The sequence below is a fragment of the Delphinapterus leucas genome, chromosome X (genome assembly GCF_059928025.1).
Source record: "Delphinapterus leucas isolate spDelLeu-1000000601 "Yukka" chromosome X, BTC_Dleu_Yukka2, whole genome shotgun sequence".
NCBI lineage: Eukaryota > Metazoa > Chordata > Mammalia > Artiodactyla > Monodontidae > Delphinapterus > Delphinapterus leucas.
Genome location: NC_143150.1, coordinates 49,735,136 through 49,760,349, shown reverse-complemented (window position 1 = coordinate 49,760,349; position 25,214 = coordinate 49,735,136). Strand labels below are relative to the sequence as shown.

At 36.9% G+C, this 25,214-nt stretch overlaps 1 protein-coding gene across 3 annotated transcripts in view; it reads left to right on the top strand.

Moving 5' to 3' along the window:
• The window catches only part of DIAPH2 (diaphanous related formin 2), an 887,827-nt gene that overhangs the window by 272,565 nt on the left and 590,048 nt on the right, over positions 1-25,214 (top strand). For all 3 annotated transcript variants that reach the window (XM_022580795.3, XM_089904292.1, XM_089904291.1), the window contains 4 exons: positions 10,383-10,447; positions 13,719-13,823; positions 18,002-18,316; positions 19,894-20,008. In XM_022580795.3, the coding sequence (XP_022436503.1) occupies positions 10,383-10,447; positions 13,719-13,823; positions 18,002-18,316; positions 19,894-20,008 (600 nt within the window). The remainder of the gene's footprint in view (positions 1-10,382; positions 10,448-13,718; positions 13,824-18,001; positions 18,317-19,893; positions 20,009-25,214) is intronic.

Genomic DNA, 25,214 nt, shown 5'->3' with positions numbered 1-25,214 from the left:
CATTGAGATGGAGATCTCTGGGAGAGCTCTCGCCAGTTGATACTACATAGGGCCGGGAGGTCTCTGGTGGTCCAGCGTCCTGAACTCTGTTCTCCCACCTCAGAGTCTCAGGCCTGACCCCAGGCCGGAGCACCAAGACCCTGTCAGCCACATGGCTCAGAAGAAAAGGAAGAAAAAATAATAATAATACTAAAAGAATAAAGAAGAGAGCAGCCAAACCAATAAAGAAATCCACCAATGATAAAAAGTGCTAACAGCTAAACTAAGATAAACATAAAAATCAGAAGCAAATCAGTCACAACAGCAAACCCCAAGCTCCAGTTGTTCGCAAAGTCCATGGCCTCAATTTTGGGAAGGTTTGTTTTCTATTCAGGTATTCCACAGAAGCAGGGTATATCAAGTTGATGGTGGGGATTTAATCCGCTGCTCCTGAGGCTGCACTGAGAAACTTCCCTTTCTGTTCTTTATTCTCAGATTTCTTAGTGTTCAGCTTTGCTTTTGGCCCTACTTGTCTGTGTAGGTCACCCTCAGGCATCTGTTTCCGCCCAGGCAGGCCGGGGTAAAGCATCGGCTGATTAGGTGCCTCTTTCTCATTCAGGCCAGGGGGGAGGCAGCGGTACGGTAGTTATAATTGGAATGTGGGGCGAGCCTGTGGCGGCAGAAGCCAGCGTGACATTGCAGGAGCCTGAGACGCACCTTGTGTTCTCCCGGGGAACTTGTCCTGGATCACGGGACCCTGGCGGTGGCGTGCTGCACAGGCTCCTGGGGGGCTACGGATAACGACCTGTGCTTGCACACAGGATTCTTGGTGGCTGCAGCAGCAGTGTTAGCGTTTCATGCCCATGTCTCGTGTCTGATCTGATAGCTGTGGCTCACTCCTGTCTCTGGAGCTCGTTTAGGCGGTGCTCTGCCTTCTGTGGGCAGACAGGGAAGGAATCCCCTCTCCTTGTAAAACAGTAGTCTCTTGTCTCTTAGGCGGGTCCAGACTTTTATCTGGACTCCCTCCCAGCTCGCTGTGGTGCACTAGCCCCCTTCAAGCTGTGTTCACGAAGCCAACCCAAGTCCTCTCCCTGGGATCTTACCTCTGAAGCCAGAGCCTTAGCTCCCCGCCCACACCTGCCCTAACGGGTGATCAGACAAGCCTCTCAGGCTGGTGAGTGCTGGTCGGCACCGATCCTCTGTGCAGGAATCTCTCCGCTTTGCCCTCTGCACCCCTGTTGCTGCACTCTCCTCTGTGGCTCTGAAGCTTCCCTCCGCCACCCCCCATCTCTGCCAGTGAAGGGGCTTCATAGTGGGTGGAAACTTTTTCTCATTCACAGCTTCCTCCCAAAGTTGCATGTCCTGTCCCTATTGTCTGTGTTTTTTTCTTTTTTCTTTTACCCTATCCAGTTACCTGGGGATTTTCTTGCCTTTTGGGAAGTCTGAGGCTTTCTGCCAACATTCAGTAGGTATTCTGTAGGAGTTGTTCCACATGTAGATATATTTTTGATGTGTTTGTCGGGAGGAAGGTGATCTCCACATCTTACTCCTCAGCCATCTTCAAGGTCCCTCTCCCAATGAAATTTTAATCAAAACCATTACCAACCAGTGCCAGTACTGCACAGATCTGGTGCCGCTTTGATCTCATCATTTCCCAGTTTCTTCCTTAGTTACCTTATTTCAGCCACAAAGTTCTTTACAGCAAAGAAAAAAATATTGTGGTATACGTCATATAAGAAAAATGACCTATATTTAAATTATAAAATTTGATAAATTTTGATATTTGTGTCTACGTTTAAAACCATCATCACAGTCAAGATAATAAACATTTCAAGATGGCGGAGTAGAAGGACGTGCTCTCACTCCCTCTTGTGAGAGCACTGGAATCACAACTAACTGCTGAACAGTCATCCACAGGAAGACACTGCAACTCACCAGAAAAGATATCCCACATCCAAAGACAAAGGAGAAGCCACAATGAGACAGTAGGATGGGAGGAATCACAATAAAATCAAATCCCATAACTGCTTGGTGGGTGACTCACGAACTGGAGAACACTTATATTGCAGAAATCCACCCACTGGAGGAAAGGTTCTGAGGCCCACGTCAGGCTTCCCAACCTGGGGGTCTAGCAACAGGAGGAGGAATTCCTAGAGAACCAGACTTTGAAGGCTAGCGGGATTTGATTGCAGGACTTCAATATGGTTGGGGGAAACAGAGACTCCACTCTTGGAGGGCATACACAAAGTAGTGTGCACATCAGGAACCAGGGGAAGGAGCAATGACCCCATAGGAAACTGAACCAGAGCTACCTGCTAGTGTTGGAGGCTCTTCTGCAGAGGCAGGGGGTGGCTGTGTCTCGCCCTGAGGACAAGGACACTGACAGCAGAAGTTCTGGGAAGTACTCCTTGCTGTGAGCCCTCCCAGAGTCTGTCATTAGCCCCACCAAAGAGCCAAAGTACGCTCCAGTGTTGGGTCTCCTCAGGTAAAACAACTAACAGGGAGGGAACCAAGCCCCACCCATAAGCAGACAAGCGATTACAGTTTTACTGAGCTCTGCCCACCAGAGCAACCCCCAGCTCTACCCACCACCAGTCCCTCCCATCAGGCAACTTGCACCAGCCCCTTAGATAGCCTCATCCACCAGAGGGCAGACAGCAGAAGCAAGAAAATCTATAGTCCTGCAACCTGTGAAACAAGAAGCACATTCACAAAAAGATAGACAAGATGAAAAGGCAGAGGGCTATGTACCAAATGAAGGAACAAGATAAATCCCCAGAAGAACAACTAGATGAAGTTGAGATAGGCAACCTTCCAGAAATATAATTCAGAATAATGATAGTGAAGATGATTCAGGACCTCAGAAAAAGAATGGAGGCAAAGATCTAGAAGATGCAAGAAATGTTTAACAAAGACCTAGAAGAATTAAAGAACAAACACCTAGAAGAATTAAAGAACAAACAAACAGAGATGAACAATACAATAACTGAAATGAAAAATACACTAGAAGCAATCAGTAGCAGAATAACTGAGGCAGAAGAACGGTTTAGTGACCTGGAAGACAGAATGGTGGAATTCACTGCCATGGAATAGAATAAAGAAAAAAGAATGAAAAGAAATGAAGACAGCCTAAGAGACCTCTGGGACAACATTAAATGCAGCAACATTGGCATTATAGGGGTCCCAGAAGGAGAAGAGAGAAAGGACCCAAGAAAATATTTGAAGAGATTATAGTCGAAAACTTCCCTAACAAAAAAAGGAAATAGCCACCCAAACCCAGAAAGTGCAGAGAGTCCAGGGCATGATAAACCCAAGGAGAAACACGCCAAGACACATAGTAATCAAATTGACAAAAATTAAAGACAAGGAAAAATTATTGAAAGCAACAAGGGAAAAATAACATACAAGGGAACTCCCATAAGGTTAACAGCTGCTTTCTCAGCAGAAACTCTACAAGCCAGAAAAGAATAGCATGACATATTGAAAGTGATGAAAGGGAAGGCCTACAACCAAGATTACACTAAGCAGCAAGGATCTCATTCAGATTCGACGGAGAAATCAAAAGCTTTACAGATAAGCAAAAGCTAAGAGGATTCAGCACCACCAAACTATCTCTACAACAAATACTAAAGGAACTTCTCTAAGTGGGAAACACAAGAGAAGAAAAGGACCTACAAAAACAAGCCTGAAACAATTAAGAAAATGGTAGTAGGAACATACATATTGATAATTACCTTAAACATGAATGGATTAAATGCTCCAACCAGGCTCAGGCTCACTGAATGGATACAAACACAAGACCCATATGTATGCTGTCTACAGGAGACCCACTGCAGACCTAGGGGCACATGCAGACTGAAAGTGAGGGGATGGAAAAAGATTTTCCATGCAAATGGAAATCAAAAGAAAGCTGGAGTAGCAATACACATATCAGATAAAATAGACTTTAAAGAATGTACGAGAAACAAGGAAGGACACTACATAATAATCAAGGGATCAATCCAAGAAGAAGTTATAACAATTATAAATATATATGCACCCAACATGGGAGCATCTCAATGCATAAGGCAACTGCTAACAGCTATAAAAGAGGAAATCGACAGTTACACAAGAATTGTGGGGGACTTTTACACCTCACACCAATGGACAGATCATCCAAACAGAAAATTAATAAGGAAACACAAGTTTTAAATTACACAGTAGACCAGATAGATTTAATTAATATTTATAAGAAATTCCAGCCAAAAACAGCAGGTTACACTGTCTTCTCAAGTGCGCATGGAACATTTTCCAGGATAGATCACATCTTGGGTCACAAATCATGCCTTAGTAAATTTAAGAAAATTGAAATCATATCAAGCATCTTTTCTGACCACAACGCTATGAGACTAGAAATCAGTCACAGGGAAAAAAACGTCAAAAACACAAACACATGGAGGATAAACACTACGTTACTAAATAACGAAGAGTTCACTGAAGAAATTAAAGGGGAAATCAAACAATACCTAGAAACAAATGACAACCAAAATACGATGCTCCAAAACCTATGGGATGCAGCAAAATCAGTTATACGAGGGAAGTTTATAGCAATACAAGCCTACCATAAGAAACAAGTAAAATCTCAAGTAAACAATCTAACCTTACACCTAAAGGAACTAGAGAAAGAAGAAAAAGAAAACCCAAAGTTAGTAGAAGGAAAGAAATCATAAAGATCAGAGCAGAAATAAATGAAACAGAAACAAAGAAAACAATAGCAAAGATCAATAAAACTAAAAGCTGGTTCTTTGAGAAGATAAACAAAATTCATAAAGCATTAGCCAGACTTATCAAGAAAAAGAGGGAGAGGACTCAAATCAATAAAATTAAAAATGAAAAAGGGGAAGTTACAACAGACACCACAGAAATACAGAGCATCCTAAGAAACTACTACAAGCAACTTTATTCCTATAAAATGGACAATCTGGAAGAAATGGACAAATTCTTAGAAGGGTATAACTTTCCAAGACTGAACCAGTAAGAAATAGAAAATATGAACAGACCAATCACAAGTAATGAAATTGAAACTGTGATTAAAAATCTTCCAACAAACAAAAGTCCAGGACCAGATGGCTTCACAGGTGAATTCTATCAAACATTTAGAGAAGAGCTAACACCCATCCTTCTCAAACTCCTCCAAAAATTTGCAGAGGAAGGAACACTCCCAAACTCATTCTACAAGGCCACCATCACCCTGATACCAAAACCAGACAAAAATACTACAAATAAAGAAAATTACAGGCCAATATCACTGATGAATTTAGATGCTAAAATCCTCAACAAAATGCTAGCAAACAAAATCCAACAAGACTTTAAAAGGATAATACAGCATGATCAAGTGGGATTTATCCCAGGGATGCAAGGACTCTTCAATATACGCAGATCAATCAATGTGATACACCATATTAACAAATTGAAGAATAAAAACCATATAATCATCTCAGTAGATGCAGAAAATGCTTTTCACAAAATTCAACACCCATTTTTGATAAAAACTCTGCAGAAAGTGGGTGTAGAGGGAACCTACCTCAACATAATAAAGGCCATATATGACAAACCCACAGCTAATATCATTCTCAATGGTGAAAAACTGAAAGCATTTCCTCTAAGATCAGGAAAAGACAAGGATGTCCACTCTTGCCACTATTATGCAACATAGTTTTGGAAGTCCTAGCCATGGTAATCAGAGAAAAAAAGAAATAAAAGGAAGACAAATTGGAAAAGAAGAAGTAAAACTGTCACTGTTTGCGGATGACCTGATACTGTACATAGAGAATCCTAAAGATGCCGCCAGAAAACTACTAGAGCTAATCAATGAATTTGGTAAAGTTGCAGGATACAAAATTAATGCACAGAGATGTCTTGCATTCCTATACACTAATGATGAAAAATCTGAAAGAGAATTTAAGAAAACACTCCCATTTACCACTGCAACAAAAAGAATAAAATACCTAGGAATAAGCCTACCTAGGGAGACAAAAGACCTGTATGCACAAAACTATAAGACACTGATGAAGGATATTAAAATGATATCAACAGATGGAGAGATATACCATGTTCTTGGATTAGAAGAATCAATATTGTGAAAATGACTGTACTATGCAAAGCAATCTACAGATTCAATGCAATCCCTATCAAATTACCAATGGCATTTTTTACAGAACTAGAAGAAAAAATCTTAAAATTTGTATGGAGACACAAAGGACCCCAAATAGCCAAAGCAGTGTTGAGGGAAAATAACGGAGCTGGAGGAATCAGACTCCCTGACTTCAGACTGACTATACTACAAAGCTACAGTAATCAAGAGATTATGGTACTGGCACAAAAACACTAATATAGATCAATGGAAGAGGATAGAAAGCCCAGAGAAAAACCCACGCACCTATGGTCTGCTGATCTATGACAAAGGAGGCAAGGATATACAATGGAGTAAACACAGTCTCTTCAGTAAGTGGTGCTGGGAAAACTGGACAGCTACATGTAAAAGAATGAAAGTAGGACACTCCTTAACACCATACACAAAAATACACTGAAAATGGATTAAAGACCTAAATGTAAGGCCAGACACTATCAAACTCTTAGAGTAAAACATAGGCAGAACACTCTATGACATAAATCACAGCAAGATTCTCTCTGACCCACCTCCTAGAGAAATGGAAATAAAAACAAAAATAAACAAGTGGGACCTAATGAAACTTAAAAGCTTTTGCAAAGCAATAGAAACTACAGACAAGATGAAAAGTCAACCCTCAGAATGCGAGAAAATATTTGCAAACAAATCAGTGGACATCGGAGTAATCTCCAAGATATATATACAGTTCATGCAGCTCAATATTAAAAAAACAAACAGGCAATCAAAAAATGGGCAGAAGACTTAAATACTCATTTCTCCAAAGGAGGCGTACAGATGGCCAAGAACCACATGAAAAGCTGCTCAACATCACTATTAGAGAAATGCAAATCAAAACTACAATGAGGTGTCACCTCACACTAGTTAGAATGGGCATCATCAGAAAATGTACAAACAACAAATGCTGGAGAGGGTGTGGAGAAAAGGGAACCCTCTTGCAGTGTTGGTGGGAATGTAAATTGATACAGCCACTATGGAGAACAGTATGGAGGTTCCTTAAAAAACTAAAAATAGAATTACCATATGACCCGGCGATGCCACTACTGGGCATATACCCAGAGAAAACCATTATTCAAAAATACACATGCACTGCAATGTTCGCTGAAGCCCTATTTACAATAGCCAGGTCATGGAAGCAACCTAAATGCCCATTGACAGATGAAAGGATAAAGAAATGTGGTATATGTATATATACAATGAAATATTACTTGGCCATAAAAAGGAATGAAATTGGCTCATTTGTAGAGATGTGGATGGATCTAGAGACTGTCATACAGAGTGAAGTAAGTCAGAAAGAGAAAAACAAATATCATATATTAACGCATATATGTGGAACCTAGAAAAATGGTACACACAAACTGGTTTGCAGGGCAGAAATTGAGACACAGATGTAGAGGACAAACGTATGGACACCAGCTGGGGAAAGTTTGGCGGGGGGGTGTTGGTGTTATGAATTGGGAGATTGGGATTGACATGTATACACTAATATGTATAAAATGGATAACTGATAAGCACCTGCTGTATAAGAAAATAAATAAAATTAAAATAAAAGATAATAAGCATCTCTGTCACCCCCTAAAATTTCTGCATTCTCATTTGTAGTCTTCTTCCCATGCTTCCCCCTTCTCGCCATCATGAGACAATCACTGATCTTCTCTTGGTATAGACTAGTTTTATTTTCTAAAATTTTATGTAAATGGAAACATACAGCATGTCCTTTCTTTGCTGGCTTTTTTCATTCAGCATAATTATTTTGAGGTTCATTTGTGTTGTGGTAGTGGCATGTATCATTTGTTTTCATAACTGAGTACTTTTATGGTATATCGATGTAGCACAACCTGTTTATACATTTACTTGTTGATGGACATTTGGATTATTTCTTGGTTTTAGCTATTATAAATAAAGCTGCAACTTAAAAGCTTTTGCGCAGCAAAGGAAACCATAAAGAAGACCAAAAGACAGCCCTCAGAATGGGAGAAAATATTTGCAAATGAAGCAACTGACAAAGGATTAATCTCCAAAATTTATAAGCAGCTCATGCAGCTTAATAACAAAAAACCAAACAACCCAATCCAAAAATGGGCAGAAGACCTAAATAGACATTTCTCCAAAGAAGATATACAGAGTGCCAACAAACACATGAAAGAATGCTCAACATCCCTAATCATTAGAGAAATGCAAATCAAAACTACAATGAGATATCATCTCACACCAGTCAGAATGGCCATCATCAAAAAATCTAGAAACAGTATATGCTGGAGAGGGTGTGGAGAAAAGGGAACCCTCTTGCACTGTTGGTGGGAATGTAAATTGATACAGCCACTGTGGAGAACAGTATGGAGGTTCCTTAGAAAACTACAAATAGAACTACCATATGATCCAGCAATCCCACTACTGGGCATATACCCTGAGAAAACCATAATTCTAAGAGAGTCATGTACCAAAATGTTCATTGCAGCTCTATTTACAATAGCCCAGAGATGGAAACAACCTAAGTGTCCATCATCGGATGAATGGATAAAGAAGATGTGGCACATATATACAATGGAATATTACTCAGCCATAAAAAGAAATGAAATTGAGCTATTTGTAATGAGGTGGATAGACCTAGAGTCTGTCATACAGAGTGAAGTAAGTCAGAAAGAGAGAGACAAATACCGTATGCTAACACATATATATGGAATTTAAGAAAAAAAAATGTCATGAAAAACCTAGGGGTGAAACAGGAATAAAGACACAGGCTTACTAGAGAATGGACTTGAGGCTATGGGGAGGGGGAAGGGTGAGCTTTGACAGGGCGAGAGAGAGGCATGGACATATATACACTACCAAACGTAAGGTAGATAGCTAGTGGGAAGCAGCCGCGTAGCACAGGGAGATCAGCTCCGTGCTTTGTGACCGCCTGGAGGGGTGGGAGGGAGGGAGACGCAAGCGGGAAGAGATATGGGAACATATGTATATATATAACTGATTCATTTTGTTGTGAAGCTGAAACTAACGTACCATTGTGAAGCAATTATACTCCAATAAGGATGTTAAAATGAAAAAAAAAAAAGCTGCTATGAGCATTCACATACAATTCTGGTTATAAACATATGCTTTCATTTCTTTTAGGTAAATAAATAGGTATAGGATGGCTAGGTATAGGTATACAGAATAAACTCTGTATACAGTATTGAGAATATTTCCCAAAAGAGGTTCTTCACTTATTTATATTTTGGAGTGTTTGATTAGACCTGAGAAGTTTGATGTTTGTTTTCTTATTTACATAATACTATATTCTGCCCCTGTTCAGAAGTTGTTCAAGTGAAATCTTTCTTTAGGAAGCCTGAATTATTGAATGTTATTGTATCTTCCCCTGTAGCCTTATTTTAAGGGCCATTTTGACCCTTAATAATCTTTTTTTAATATATTTTAAGATGAGCTTGTTGATTTTTTTAAAAAATTATTTTATTTTTAAAAATTTTTGGCTGCATCGGGTCTTTGTTGTGGCATGCGGGATCTTCGTTGAGGCATGTGGGATCTTTTGTTGTGGCACAAGCTCTTCGTTGTGGCGCGGGCTCTTCGCTGCATCGCGTGGGCTTCTCTCGAGTTGTGGCGTGCAGGTTTTCTTTTCTTTCGTTGTGGTGTGCAGACTCCAAGGTGCATTGGCTCTTTAGTTGTGGCGCACGGGTTCCAGAGCACGTGGGCTCTGTCGTTTGCAGCACGCGGGTTCTAGCTGAGGCGCAGGAGCTCAGTAGTTGTGGTGCACGGGCTTAGTTGCCCTGCAGCATGTGGGATCTTAGTTCCCTGACGAGGGATTGGACCCGAGTCCCCTGCTTTGTAAGGCGGATTCTTTACCACTGGACCACCAGGGAAGTCCCAGATCTTTAATAATCTTAAGCATAGCATAGATTCTTTGGCAGTTCTCCTCCCATAATAAACTACAAAAAAATTTTAAAGAGTTTTATAATTGTTAAAGTTGGTAAATAATGGAATACCTTTAAAATGATGATGATTGAGTCAAATATATTCTTGGATGCTTGGTTTTGTGCCTCAACGATACCATCATTGAATTCAGTTAGTATACAAAAGAAACCTGGTAGTTTATGTTTTACATGCAGTATAGGTCAATTTCCCTCTAACAGCAATTGACATAAAAATGATAGTTTACATAGTAGAATTATAGGCTGGTAGCCGTCATTTGCCTAGTGATCCAATGCAGTAATTTCTAATCATTTTTCATCAATCTTAATAGATTCTTGTGTGAACAAGGCAAAAGTTGAAGAAAGTGAACAAAAAGCAGCAGAATTTTCAAAGAAGGTAAGACTTATCAAATATTAGCCGTAATTATGAAATGTAAAATGTAATCACAATACATATTCTACCTTGTTTCCTTATGCGAGGTCTTATAAATGTTGTTTTAGTTATATAGTTCTTTATGTTTCTGGATTCAGACACCACCACAGAATATTGATTTCTTTCCCAATAAGATAAAGTTGCTACTGTTCCCTGCTCATCACCTTTAATCCATTATGGAAGAAAAACACTAACCATATTCTACTAAAGTGATAAATGAAATAAAATTAGGTTGCTGGAAGCATATAGTTTGAAATGGTCAACCAAAACACATTCCCCCATTGCTTTCCTGCAGCTGTCACTTAACAGTAGTTAGTCCTTGGAGAACTGTGGAAATGTTTAGCTAGTCTTATCTGTTATGTTCTTTAAATCAGTGCTATTGATAGAAACAGAATGATACAACACTTTCTTTCTCTTTGTCTCTCTCTGCTTAGACTTATCTTCTTTGAATTTTGTAATTACCATTTTTAAAGTGATGCTGCTACTCCATGTATGTAGTCTTGGTGGAATTTGAGGTTCCCCTTTCTTTGTGTAATGCTTTATGTAAATACCACCTTTATGAATATCTGAATTTTATTTAGATCTCAGATGGTCTTTTCCTTATTTCATGAAAGCATAGCTACAATTTTATGAGCTCCTACCGGAAGTTGCATTGTTTGGTTTTAGACCCTATAAAGCATTAGTATAGTATTTCTCTCCTCTTGGTGGAAGGAGAAGGATTGAAGCCCAAGTCTAAAAGCTCTACAGTTTTGAGTCTTTTGGCAGCAAGATAAAGTGCTTACATATTGCTGTCTATTCAAAGTTATGACTTACCTTGGAGATTAGATAATCACTTTTGCTATCACTCTAGAAATTATAGAGTATTACTGAAGTTACTTCAGGGCATCTGAAGAAATGTTTTTGCTCTTTCAGTTACTAGAATAGATTTTAAGAGCTTGAGCACAAAATGTTTGTGTGAAGCCATCATTTTTATTGGTGAAAGAAACTGTACACTTCAATTAGTAGACCTTTATATTTCTAATGTTCTTGTTTTAAGTAGCACATTTAAAATTCCCTTTGAAAATCTTAGGATCTCTTTTTCTCTGGCGCTGTGATTAGATACCACAAGACTGGAGCAAGTTGTGATGATCTATCTGGTAAAAATTTCTGTAAGCATCTATTATTGGAAAAGGAGTCCTGAAATAATAAAAAAGAAGTTTCAGTGTTTGATGCTTTATTCTCCTCACCAACATTTAGAATGAAAACATGTATGGTCTCCTAGTGGTTATCTGCGTACCTTCTCTTATTCTGGGTGATTCTAAGAGGCAGTATAAAGTAGTAAAAAAAAAAAAATGAAAAAAAAGAAAAATGAACGGGGACAGCTAGAATGAGAAGCGGTAGTTGTAAGATCTGATCTCAGTGTTTCTGCTAATTAGCTGTGACTTTAAGCCACTTACTCTCCTTGGATCTTAATTTTTTCATCCTTAAAAGGAGAGAATAAGGTTAGTGGACTTATAAGAAGTCTTCCAGCTCACATATCTCAGGCTTCTCTGATTCCTACTCTATGGGTTTACAGATTAAGATCATTTTAAATTACAAGCAGAAGCTTTGTGTGCCTCTCCGCAAGTGTACTAATAAACCATTTGTAGAGCAAAATTGTAGTGTGCTTGTGTGGACAGCATGCTTGAGAAGCACACAGGAGAAGATAACACTGGCGAGGAGGCTGGGAGTATAGAATCAGATCAATTTTTTAAAAATATTTATTTATTTATTTATTTTGTTGCTCTGGGTCTTAGTTGCAGTAGGTGGGCTCTTTAGTTGTGGCAGGGGGGCTTCTTTGTTGCAGCAGGCAGGCTCCTTAATTGCGGCTCATGGGCTCCTTGGTTGTGGCATGCGAACTCTTAGTTGCGACATGCATGTGGGATCTAGTTACCTGACCAGGGATCGAATCCAGGCCCCCTGCATTGGGAGCACAGGGTCTTAACCACTGTGCCACCAGGGAAGTCGCAGAATCAGATCAATCTTAACATGGATACTAGTGAAGTCAAAAAAGCTCCATCTTCTCAGTGACCTAGGAAACAAGGTCATTTGCTGATACTGAAGGATCAGGGTAAGTTTGAAATGTAAAGATTAGAAACAATTTGGACCATCCTCTGTGGGACATTTTCCCAGGACTCAAGTAGAGATGATAAAAGAATTAATTAAGTAGTATTGCAGGTTTGACTCAAACACTGTTATCCACTTTGCTTACCCACTCTTTCTTCAGACTGTATCTGAATGGCATTTTATAATTTCCAAAGGTCAAGTCTACCACGAGGAGGAATATTTATTAACAGTAACCACACTTTTTCCTTGTTCCACAAACTCTAAAGGCAGTTTTTGGCAGTAAGATATATCACTTTTAAAAACATAAATAACATTGTTGGAATAATGTATAGACTTCTAAAATAACTTGAAGTGACAGTGACAATAAAGGGCAAATGTTCTATAGCTGGACATGAGCGGTATTCACCTGACTGAGGTAAGTGCTGGGCAGGATGCAGTAAATGGATAGTCACCATTCTGATGTTCTCTTTGGCTTAGCACACTGTAATTTAACCTCTCATTTTCCCTCTTATGACATTTTATACAAGTGTTTTGGTTAACCAGCTGAATGAGAATGCCATTAGAGCATATATCATTCTACTGTCAGATTTTGTGGAGCATCACTTTTTGAATGCTAGACAATTAAGATTATAATAAAAATAGTCTGATTTGTATTAATGTACGTCCGTTTGAGCGTTCTAAAAGAACAGTCTCTTTTCAAGATTAAATATAATTTTAAAGAGTTGAACTGCTTGATTCCTAATTTTTAGGTTTCATTTTCTAATTAAATAAACTTAAAAGTATGGGATGAAACACTTAAAAAAAACATGATTAATTCTAAAACCTAACTTTCAATAACAAAAACAAAAATGTCCATTATATATGAAGAGAGCCTTCTTAGTCCACCCTTTTAAAATTTTGTTTAGTATGCTTTTTTCAGAAGTGAAAATGTTTTTTTTTACCTTGGGCTGGGGACATAGTTCTTCTTTACTACCACCCCATCCCCATGGAGGTGCTCAATTGCCATAAAATAATCAAGAGCTCTGATTTTCTGAGTGGCCTGGGAAATTTAAGAAGCAAAAGACACTCCACTTATTTAATGCATATTGTTGTTTAAAGCTTTCTCAAAACTGTATTATTAAGTGTACATTTATGGTGGTGATCATTGCAGTTCGATGAAGAATTCACAGCTCGACAGGAAGCTCAAGCTGAGCTTCAAAAAAGAGAAGAAAAAATCAAAGAGCTTGAAACAGAAATCCAACAACTTCGAACCCAGGTAATAAAACAAGATACAGACTTTGTGTCATGTCACATTGAGTTCAAAGGTAGAAAACTATCTTGTTAGGTGAAGGAAAAAATGTGACCAGAAGCAGACTTTCTGGTAGTTTCCCATTTTACTTGAAATAACTACAGATTTGATTTTCCAGGACAATAAATCATTTTAATGTTTGGATAAAAATATGGCATTCATTGCATAAAGTGCCCTGCATATTTTTAATGGAATGTATTACACAAGCAAAACTCTTTCTTGAGATGAAATTTTCATAATGATTTGAAAAATTGGATGCATAGTATTTTCTTTCAAAAGAAATGTGGAAATGTTCATTAAAGCTTTTTGAGATCTCTTTATATCTCGACTACCATAATTTCAAAATCTGTAAACTTTATATTTCCACCTACGTTCCCTATGATGAAAACCCCCCATATACACTTAAAATCCTAATTATGGTGTTGAATTTTAGAGCTGATTACATACTCTCAACACAACATATTTTTTAAATGAATATAAAGAAACATAAGATTAGTTCTTAGCCTCATAGATGCCCAGTAGGGTGTTTGTTGATTGACTAGGTCTGTTTCTGTCAATCTACTGAAAAGTGACTTCAGAAGTCAACAGTGAACTACACATTACCCAATGCAGTGGCCTTTTCCTACCCTTAGCCTCTTTCACTTATCTGTAATATTTGATAATTTCTTTTCACTCAATCTCTCTTTTTTGTGTCATCTGACTTCGTTTTCTACATATCTCAGAACTCAGTTTCTCTTTGTTTTCATCCTCCAAATGATGACATTCCCCAGTGTTCTGTCCTCTGCTCTTTTTTCTCTGTATGTCCTTGCACTAATATCCCATCCAATATCATAAATTCAAATATCACCTTTTAGTAGGTGTCAAGTCCCCTGGGTTTGTTGTCTATTTCCAGCTCTTGATTAGATCTCCACGTGGGCAGGTCCTGCTGCATGTTGAAATCAAACCTATTATTTGTGGTCACTTCTCTGTCCTCAAACCAGCTTGGTCTCCATTCTTATTTGTTTAAATTTTACCACCAATTTTTTTTTTTTATCGTGAAGCTGGAGTTGTCCTGGCCTTTTCCCCGCCCTGCCTCCTGACAGATTATTAAGTTGGTCACTGTATTATGTCAGTTCTTTCTTTTTTTTCGCTTTGCATCAAAACCCTGAACCCCCCAGGGCCACTCTCTCATTCCATCCTGCCTGAAATATTACAATAGTTTCCGAACTTTCTGCCATGCCTATAGTCTCTTCCTCTTCAGATTCACGCTTTATGTCAGTTGCAAATTAATCTTCTTAAAACACTACCCTGATTATTGTCACTCCAGGCTTTAATATGTTCAGTGGTTGCCTGTTGCATTCAGGATTGAAGAAAAAAATCTCCTTACCGGGAATTTGAAGGCCTTCTATCTGGGGCTCCCTTATCTCCCCTTTGCAGCCTCGTCTCTGCTCCCCTAACTCCAGCCTCTGTTGTAGCTAAGTCACCTTTCCTCCTCCCTTCACATGTAGAATTTACTGTCTCCACACTTTTCCTTCGGCCAGCATTTCCCAGACATTAGTTACAGAGGTGCTAATAGGTTTTTCATGAGGAAAGCATTCCATAGTCCAATAAATTTGGTATGCTTGAAATTCTCCTCTTGGAGATTCATCATTTTCATTAGCATACTAAAGGGTCTGAGATGGCCTACATTAAAGAAACCTGTCGAACTCTTTTTCCTATAGCTTTCTCAAACTCATTTAGCCACAGAACCCTTTATTTCAGACCACCTATTAACATCTCCTGCAGAAGAGTTTGTTCATGGAACTTAGTTGAGAAATGCTGACTTAGGTTATTCTCTCTCAGAAACGCCCTCCCTTGCTCCTCTGTGCCAATGAAACATCTCCTTTAAGGATCAGCTCAGTATAACATCCTTTGGAAAGCATCACCCAAAACTCTGGGAATTTCTTTGAACTTTTATATCACTTTTGTAGACCACTCCTATCATATTTGGTTGTGTGCCTGCTTTATCCCTTCCCCTGCAGCATAAACACTTTGAGGACAATGTCTTTACTTCCTGTGCTTACTCTTATTAAAAAGTCCCTACTGCACCTAGCACAGGGCCTTACCATTTAATTGTGTAGTTGCTTATTTATTATCAACGGATCTGGAAAAGTGCAGAGTCACACAGTACTTTCTAGTGCACCCCAAATTGTGTCAAATAGTAAATGGTCCATTTGCTGTATTCAATTCTCAATACTCTATTGTGGTCTCATTTAATTGTTCCATTCCTAATTGTTCATAGAAGGGAAGAAAAGGGCTGATATGATTTGATTTTAAGGCTGGTGGCATTTGAGACTTTTATTCAATTTGTAAAATATCTATTTAACTTGAGTAAAAAGTCCTATTTTAAAGTAATAGCATTTTTGTGGTTACACAAGTTTTATATCATAAACATGATCTCATAGAGGCAAAATTTTATGTTTACAAACAAGTATTACTTTCATTTTGCTGTCAATTAATACAAAATATGGGATACACATTTTACCTTTCAAATTATTAAACAAATCCATTTATATACAAAATTTATAGGGTAAATTACTAATTGAACTTTTCAGAAAAATTATTTTAATTTTCCTCAGAATTTCTTTGCTATCTCAATCAAGATTGGAAAAATCAGACTGTTTTCTATAGTTTTGCTGCATTAAAAATAAAATAGAAAGAATTTGCATATTTTAATCCTATCCTTCTTCCTAATCTCAGGAGGGGATTGCATTCCAGGAGAGGATTGTCATTTAAGTGTATAAACACTTTAGTTGTATATATGTATATACACACATAAACATTCATATGTGTGAATAAAATATTTGTGGACAGTGTGCACTGAATATTAGGAGAAACATTTCTGTGATTCTGTTTACCTGTGATTGTTAATTTTTAACATTCTTGTAAATGGGTCAGTCCTTTAAGTTGATTGTTTCAAAAATAAGCTTCCACTTATTTATTATGTAACGATTATTCTAAGTTCGTTTAGTTCAATTAGTCTGTGGAGGAAATTCTTATTAGTAAAGATTAGAAGAGTTTCTCCCCAAATAAAAATAACACTATACCAAGACATGTTAATAGTTTTAAACTTTTCATTCAGTTAGTCTAATGTTGTATCTCAATTACAGAAGATGCATGTTCATTTGTAGGACATCCCTTAGGAGTGTTTATAATTAACAAACTCACTTTTATATTCATTTTCATTTTGGAAAGTAAACCGTTGTCATCAGTAATGGTTTAAAGTAACAGGTCCAGATTAATAATCAAAAAGTGGACAATATGGAATGCAGTGATCTCCGTCAGCTGTCATCCATCATTATTAGAGAATGAACTTGAAGTTCTTTTCTGATGGGAGAAATAAGTTATAATCTGCTCATACTGCAAGCTGTAATTAATTCCACTCAAGGCAACTGACACCCATTCGTTAGGAGCTGGTCTGTTGTAGTGGAAAGAGGACTGCCTTAGATATGAGAAGAACCACATGTAAATCTTAATCATATTTCAGACTGTGCGACCTTTGGTTAGTCATTGAACCTCTTTGCAGTTACAGTTTCCTCATCTATAAGCGGTGAGATAAAAATACCCAACCTACATTATAGGGTTATAATAAGGATGAAAAGAAATAATAGATGTAAAAACATTGATAAACCTGTATTATTATGCAATGGATGTTACTTAGCATTAATTCTTGGTATTAGAAGATAGCTAAGTTACTGGTGCTATGAGACAGACTCTTTGTGTAAAGCTAATCGGCCCCAAGGGAGTTAAATCAGTTATTTTGTATTAATCATCCCGTATTCATACCAACTAGTCTTAACAGGCCCAAGCCATATACAGTACTTCTTCTTTGCATATACTTATAATGAAAGGTAAGTTTTCGTTATTTTGGAGGAGTGTTTCACAAAATCTTTGAGCATGCCAACTTTCCTAGCCTTAGTATATGAGCAGAGTTAGTCATTATCCAGGGTTTAGAATGCTTATCAAAAATCTATGCAAGTCTTTTTCATGTATTCTTAAGCCCTTAGATGTTGCTAAATTAAATAAATCTTAAACAACCCAACCACAAATGTCTACTGAGAAGTTTTCTTTGCTACTATACTTTACTGTAAGCATTTAAATAAGCATTGGGTTATTTTATATTTCAGGGACATGGACTCTCAGGTTCATCAGGAATTCCAGGCCCTCCTCTACCTCCTCCATTGCCAGGTGCTGGGCCACCCCCGCCCCCACCTCCACCAGCGCCACCTCTACCCAGAGGAGGTCCCCCTCCTCCTCCACCTCCTTTACCTGGGGTACATGGAATAGCATCACCACTGCCTTTGTTTGGGGGACCTCCTCCACCACCTCCCCTTGGAGGAGTTCCTCCTCCTCCTTCGGGAGCACTTGATCTGCCATATGGAATGAAGCATAAAAAAATATATAAACCTGAGGTGTCCATGAAGAGGATCAATTGGTCAAAGGTAATACTATGACTATAGCTTTATGGCTTTGTCTAGTCATAGTTGCTCATTAATGTGTGAATGACGGTATTGCTACTTATAAGTATGATATAATAATTGAGAACATGACCACTGATTCTTTTGCTTTTGCTTGTGAGTTCACTGTCTTATGTTCATCTTTCATAGCTGGAGAATTGGAAACTCCACAGACAACTTGAAATTAACATAGAAGACAAAAGGAAAATCAAAGTGAAAGTGGTTTTAGAGAATAGTATATGAAAAATAATTTTGATTCTTTTACCAATGTTAACTTTAATTGCTATAACATTCTTAAATATAATCTTTGTATTAATGGGCCTTTTTATCTTAGTTATTTTTTTCTTAGAAAATTATGTTTTTTTTTTTAGTTTTAAACTTTCAGATAGTGTGGAATCGCTGACAGTATTCAGTAGAGACATAAACTTTTTTTATATGATGTGTGAAAGATTTTTCTTTTGAATGTTATTTTGCTTTATTGTTATCAAATAACATGTCTTATAAAAAGCTTATTATCAAGATTGACACAGTCCGCATTCACTGGGAACTAATCTAATGAAAATACAATTACCCAGGCCACCATTTGGGGAAATGTCTATTCCAAGAACATAGTTACAGTGATATCTGACAGTATCTACATATTAAATTGGTTTGACCAGAATAATGGTTAAATCATTTTTTAAATTAAGCATATACTTATGCTTTGCTCATAAGAGTAAATGAGGTATAAATGTTTTTGGAATGTAGTTATTTTTTGTTAGGCACAATCGACCAAACTATAGGACCTAGAAGCTGCTGGCCCAGTTATCTGTGTGTGTAAATGTAATGATATGTTAATTTAGCAATTAAGCATATAGTGTAATGGCACTTACATATCACAAAGCATCATGATATGTACTGGAAAATGCACAGTTCTAATATTGGGTTTCAGTGTAGTGGCTGAGAGCACAATTCTGTGGAGCTACACTGCCTGGGTGTGAAAGCCATCTTCGCCATTTACTAGCTTGGGCAGCCACTCAGACTTCCTGGGGCTCGGTTTCCTCATCTTTAACATGGAGATGATAACAGGTCCTACTTCAAAGGATTATTGTGAGGATTAGATGAGATGAGTTAATGTGTGAAATCACTTAAAAGAGTACCTGACACATTTTAGGAGGTATGTAAATGTCAGCTATTATGGTTATTTTCTGTAACCATGGGGAATTTACTTTTCTGAATCTCAGTTTCCCCATTGCTAAAAATCCAGGAGCAAGAAGAAGGTATGTAAGTTGGGGGGAGGGATTTATTAAATTATTTTTAAGATTCCTTCCAGTAGAAGATTTTTTAAAATGTAATTTGCTACATAGCCTGTTGCTGTTGTGTATTTTTCTGTACACTAGTAGAAGTCTGTGACTTTCCCAATGAATGTTTACTTAAGAAGTGTTGTTTTGATAGATCCTAAAATTGATTTAGTAGGTAGATGAATGAAGGTAATATCATTCAACCTTGGTGAAAGTGAATTCTTTGAAAAATTAAATATGAAGTAATACTTTAGAAACTTATCTTTGTTATTTTTGTTTCAGATTGAACCCAAAGAATTGTCTGAGAACTGTTTCTGGTTGAAAGTTAAGGAGGAGAAGTTTGAAAATCCAGATCTCTTTGCAAAATTGGCACTGACTTTCGCTACCCAGATAAAAGGTATATTTTATTTTTTAATATAGAGTTCTTGTTCTGATATATTGAATTCAGTGCTTTGCTAAAAAAATCTAGTAATGTGTACATGTATAATTTTTTGAGCAGAGTCAAACATAATTAGATTGACATATTAACTGTATTTTACCTAGCAGCAAAAGAAGGATAGCTTTTTTCCTGTTAAATTTATTTTGCATAAATGTTATTATTCACCTGAAAATATGGGTTTTATTTTTATTGTTTAATATGTAACTTATACTCCTCTATTTAAAGTTGTCATTTTTACTGAGAAGCAGAGGGGATGAATCTGTTGATTCACCATGTAAGAGAAAATAATGTAATTTGAGTAAGTTTGGTGCCATCGTGCTTGTGTAGTCTTACATTTGTAGTAATCCATTTGGTTTTTTTTGGAAATTTGATAGTTTTTTTCTATAAGCAGATTGTCTGGAATAATATCAAAATCTGGTACCTAATAAGTATATTTTACAGATTTGATAATTGAGTGCCTTCTTTATGATTAGATCCTTAACCACTTATGAATTTCACACATAATTTTGGTACTATATAGGTAACTTCTCAATCTCATAATTAATCATTGTGGTTTGTGAATTTTTGGTATTTCATTTTAACATTACTATTTTACTAATTATCACAGAATTGATAGCTTACTTAAGCATAGGAGTTTTTTCAGCCTGAGTGAGTCTTTACAACTAAGAAATTGATATACTCCACACACCCATGCCCTTGGAATTAGCTCCTTTACCATTCATTTGTCTGATTTGTCACAACATGCCTTAGAATGTGAGAATGTGAATTTTGGAAGCTTCAGAGAGAGAGAGAGGGAGAGAGAGAGAGAGAGAGGTGAAAATTATTCCTTTTCAGCCCTTCTAGCTTATCTTGCGCACTGGAGGTACTTGTACTATATTCGTTGTTCCTTGTAGATTGAAGCTCACACACATACAGAAATCTGGGGTGATTAGAGTATTCTGAAGAGTTTTGACATTTAAGAAAATTCCTTCCATTAAAGTCTTTTGCTTCCCTTATTTGCTCTACTAGACTTCACATTTAAAGGATTCTTCAAGGACTCCAGACATTACTATTTATTATAACCACTTTTTTTAATTGAAAAAGTAAAACATGCTTACACATCAAGGTATTAATAATAATAATAAAAAGATGCGTGGTAAGCATATCCCTTCAATCGCAGACTTACAGCTTCTTCCCTAGAGAAACCACTCTTACTGATTTCCCACATTGCCTCCTAGAAATAGTCTATGCCTCTAGAAGCATATGTGTATATATCATTTTTTGTTTTTACTTCTTTCTGTTTTCATTTTATATACTTGAATATTATTCCATAGTAGTTTATGTTTATCTACTTTGTTCTTTTTACACATTGAACGGAATTCTGTGGTATGAGCCTATCTGAATTTATTTAACCTGTCCCCTATTGATGGATATTTAGATTATTTCCAGTCTTTTGCTATTTCAAGCAATGCTGCGGCAAACGTGTACCTACATATACGTTTGTGCACATAGGATCTATATGTAGGATAAATTTTAGAAGTGAAATTCCTGGATAAAATGCTGTCTGCATTTATAATTTTGATAGATATTACCAAATTTCCTTCCAAAGAGTTTGTGTCCATTTATAGTGTTACATCTAAAATACATATGAACATCTGTTTCCCGACAAACTTTGCCTATCTCAGAGGTGAAATGGTAAATCATCCATGTTATAATTTTTACTCCTTAAATTAGGAGTGAAGTTGAGTAGCTTTCCTTCTATTCAAAGGCAATTTTAACTTCTTTTTCTGTGAACAACTTCCTCCAGTTATTTGCACATTTCCTGTTGAGCACTTGTTCTTTTACTTATTGATGTATTTGTATTGAGTCCCATAAGAATTATAAGTTTCATAAAATTTCAGGGTCTGTCTGGACCTTAGAAGTGATTAAGCCAAACTCTATTTTACAAATGAAGAAAGTGGAGTTTGAAACATGGAGGTTAGTATAAAATCCATTAGAGAGTTTCTCAAGGTAGTGTGGTATAGTGGGAAAAGCCCAGAGGAAATGAAGTCATACATTCTTGTATTTCAGCTGTGATACTAGTAACCTCTGCAACTGAATTTTCTCATCTATAAAATGAGAAAGACTAATGTTTAACTAGAAGTGTGAGAATTAAATAAAGTTATATATTTAAAGCACCCAGCATGGTACTTGATATAGCAGGCACTCAATAAATATCAGTTCTCCTTTCCCTTTCATTTAACATGATGCTGTGTGTGTGTTTGTGTGTGTTTTGTTTTAGTTATTGACACTTATTACAACTGTTAATTCAGCAAGAGACTTCCATGCTCTTTTGAGCAGCACTTGGCAAAGCTAGTCAGTTAGAGTAGAAACCATTCTTACTCTGGCTGCTAAAACATAATCAAAGCAAAATAAAACCAAAGTCATGTAAAGGCTCTCACGTACTCACTACTGAGAATTCTGCATTTCCATTCCTCTTAACTCTGATTCTCTGAATTTTCTATGTGATACTACTACCTCTTCTACTTTCCTAATTTTGAATATTTGAGTCCAAATTAGGTCAGGAGCACCTTTGAGTACCATTACTTTTACTCAAATTTATTTCTGAAGGGACATTTAAAGGAACAGTTAAGCATCATAGCATATTCCATAACATAGCCAAAACAAATTTGAATGATACAAACTTCCATTTGTTTTGATAAGTATTGATTGATCTTAACTCTAACAGCTGAAGTTCCTTGTCACTTGCAGTGCCTTGATTCATAATTTGGTCAATAGGTGGCAGGATCAGTAAGAAATCAGCTGGAGCCTCTGGCTCCAGGCAACTCAAACCACACTGCCTTGGCTTTCCTAGCTTCAGGGCACCACTTTTTTCCCTATTCTGCTGCTGTTTGCCACTCACGCAGCTGTGTTCTGGAAGGAGCAACATACTTGTTTCTAAGACCTATTTCCAAAGCTCTTAGACCCAGTGTTCCAAAACCTCTGAGAATTTCCTCCTCCTGCAAGGGGTTTGGAAAGCTCGTGTCTCTCTTCTCGCTAAATGCATTGTGAAGCATTACTGGTCTGTGTTTCAAGAAAACATTTCACTTAGGAGTTTATAGTTGCTTCAGATTGCTAAATAGAAAGAAGTTTTAAAATAGGCTAGTTCTGATACCTATAATATTTAAATGTGTAAATGTTTAATATGGGAAAGTACCATCAAATTATACTTTCCATTTGAATCACTTATTCTTGGAGTTGTAGAGAAAATTATTCTAAATTTCCTATAATAATCCAAAATATTTCTGTCTTAGGAGAGAATGAATCTCTCATTTCATTTAATTTGTATTTGTTGGGTACCCACTATGTGCAAGGTCTTATACTAAATAGGAGGGAGATAAATGAATAAGGTCTTGTCTTTGTACCAGGGAACTCATCTAGTCAGGGAGAAAGAAAGAGGCATACTCCACTTAGTCAATTTTTATTAAATGTTAGCCTAGATATTTTTAAGAAGCCAAAGGAGCACAAAAGGGAAACAGTTAATTTTGACTAGGGCAAATGGAGATCCCAGAGGCGGTATAATTTGTTCTGGGCCTTGAAATTTAAGCAAAATTTCAATAGGGGGAGAAGGAAAGAAGGCATTCTAGGCAGAGAACACTATTAGCAAAATATGGAGAGGGTGAAGTGCATGCTGTGTTGAAAGCACAGCCTGTTGGGCTGGAACTTGGAGTGAAGGTGGTGAGGTGAATTTCACACTGAGGAAATGGGGTTTTGTTCTTTAAGCTTAGGGGCCCAATAATTTGATGATTAGCCATTGAGCAGGCCTTTGGAGGATAGGTAATGGGAATTCACAGGTAGATGATGGACCATTGATTGTGAATCAATACCAGTAGGCTAGACAAGATGTGACGATATCCTGATCAGTGTGAGTTCTTAATCTCTACAGTTTCTTCTAGTTCCCAAATCCTGTGTCCTCATGCTTATAATATTTAGGGTCTCCTTACAAGCCATAATGATGCTGTATGACAAACTAGATCTCAAAATGCTCTCTGGATTAATGACAAAAAGTGCATATATTAGAGGCAGTTGGAAAAGACTTAGTATTGGGTTGGCCAAAAAGTTTGTTGTCCGTAAGATCTTATGGAAAACCCAAACACACCCGATACTTTGGACTGTACATCATACATGTAACTGTTGGAATTTGCATATGTGTTCTAGTTTTATTTATTATTCAAATTGATGATATTTGGGGACATATGAACAACAAAGCTATAATAATAATGTCATTTTCCTTAAAAATCTATAGTAATTATAGATAATAGTGATATATAAGAATTAAAGTAATGATGGTTAATATTAACTAAACTTGAAATAAATAATAAAATATGTAGGTTATAACTGCTAATTCTAATTAGAATTTATAGGGTTCTCTAGAGGCTTCAGGAAGAACAAAGATAGTGTGTGTGCAAGTTGTAAGCAATTTCTTTGGTTTTAATGTTACTTGGAGGAAATTTAAGAAATAAACATAGAAGGCTAATAAAGTTTAGCTTCTTCAATAATATATTTCTGTAGTGCAATTTAGCTTTAATAACAGAAAATTGAGGTGTTATAAATATTTCAAATGCATATAAAGATCATTTTGCAATGCTTGAAATATTGGGCTAGCTTCAAAATTATGGTGGAACTGAGTCTGAAGATATATTTATGTAAAAGCACTTTTCCTCTAGGATCATATTTTAAATTATGTTTCTTAGTCTTAGAATCAGCTGGTTGCTTTTGAAGATACCCACCCTTGTTTGGTTGCTTAACACGGTCTTATATATTTAGTAAATCAATGAAAAAAAACAAAAAAGTGTTAAAATCTAATTTATCTCTGTCTTTATAATATAGGAAGTCTTGGAATTGACTTGAAAATAATGAGATGTCAGTCTTAGCACACACTCCTTATAAATGGTGCTAAAGTGTCCTGAGAGACCTGGTGTCTTAACAAATAATTTGTCATCTTAATGACATAATATAAATGCTTCTTAGTGTAAGCATTAATATGTAAGGGAACAAACCGAGAAGGCTTTAATTTTTTCAGGCAGCCAGCTAAAAACCATATATAATTTCATCATTCTTATTATATCTAAATTCTTTGGATATATATATTATCACCTTATCAAAGATTTTTTCATTATGTACATTTTAAGTGTTTTAACTTAAT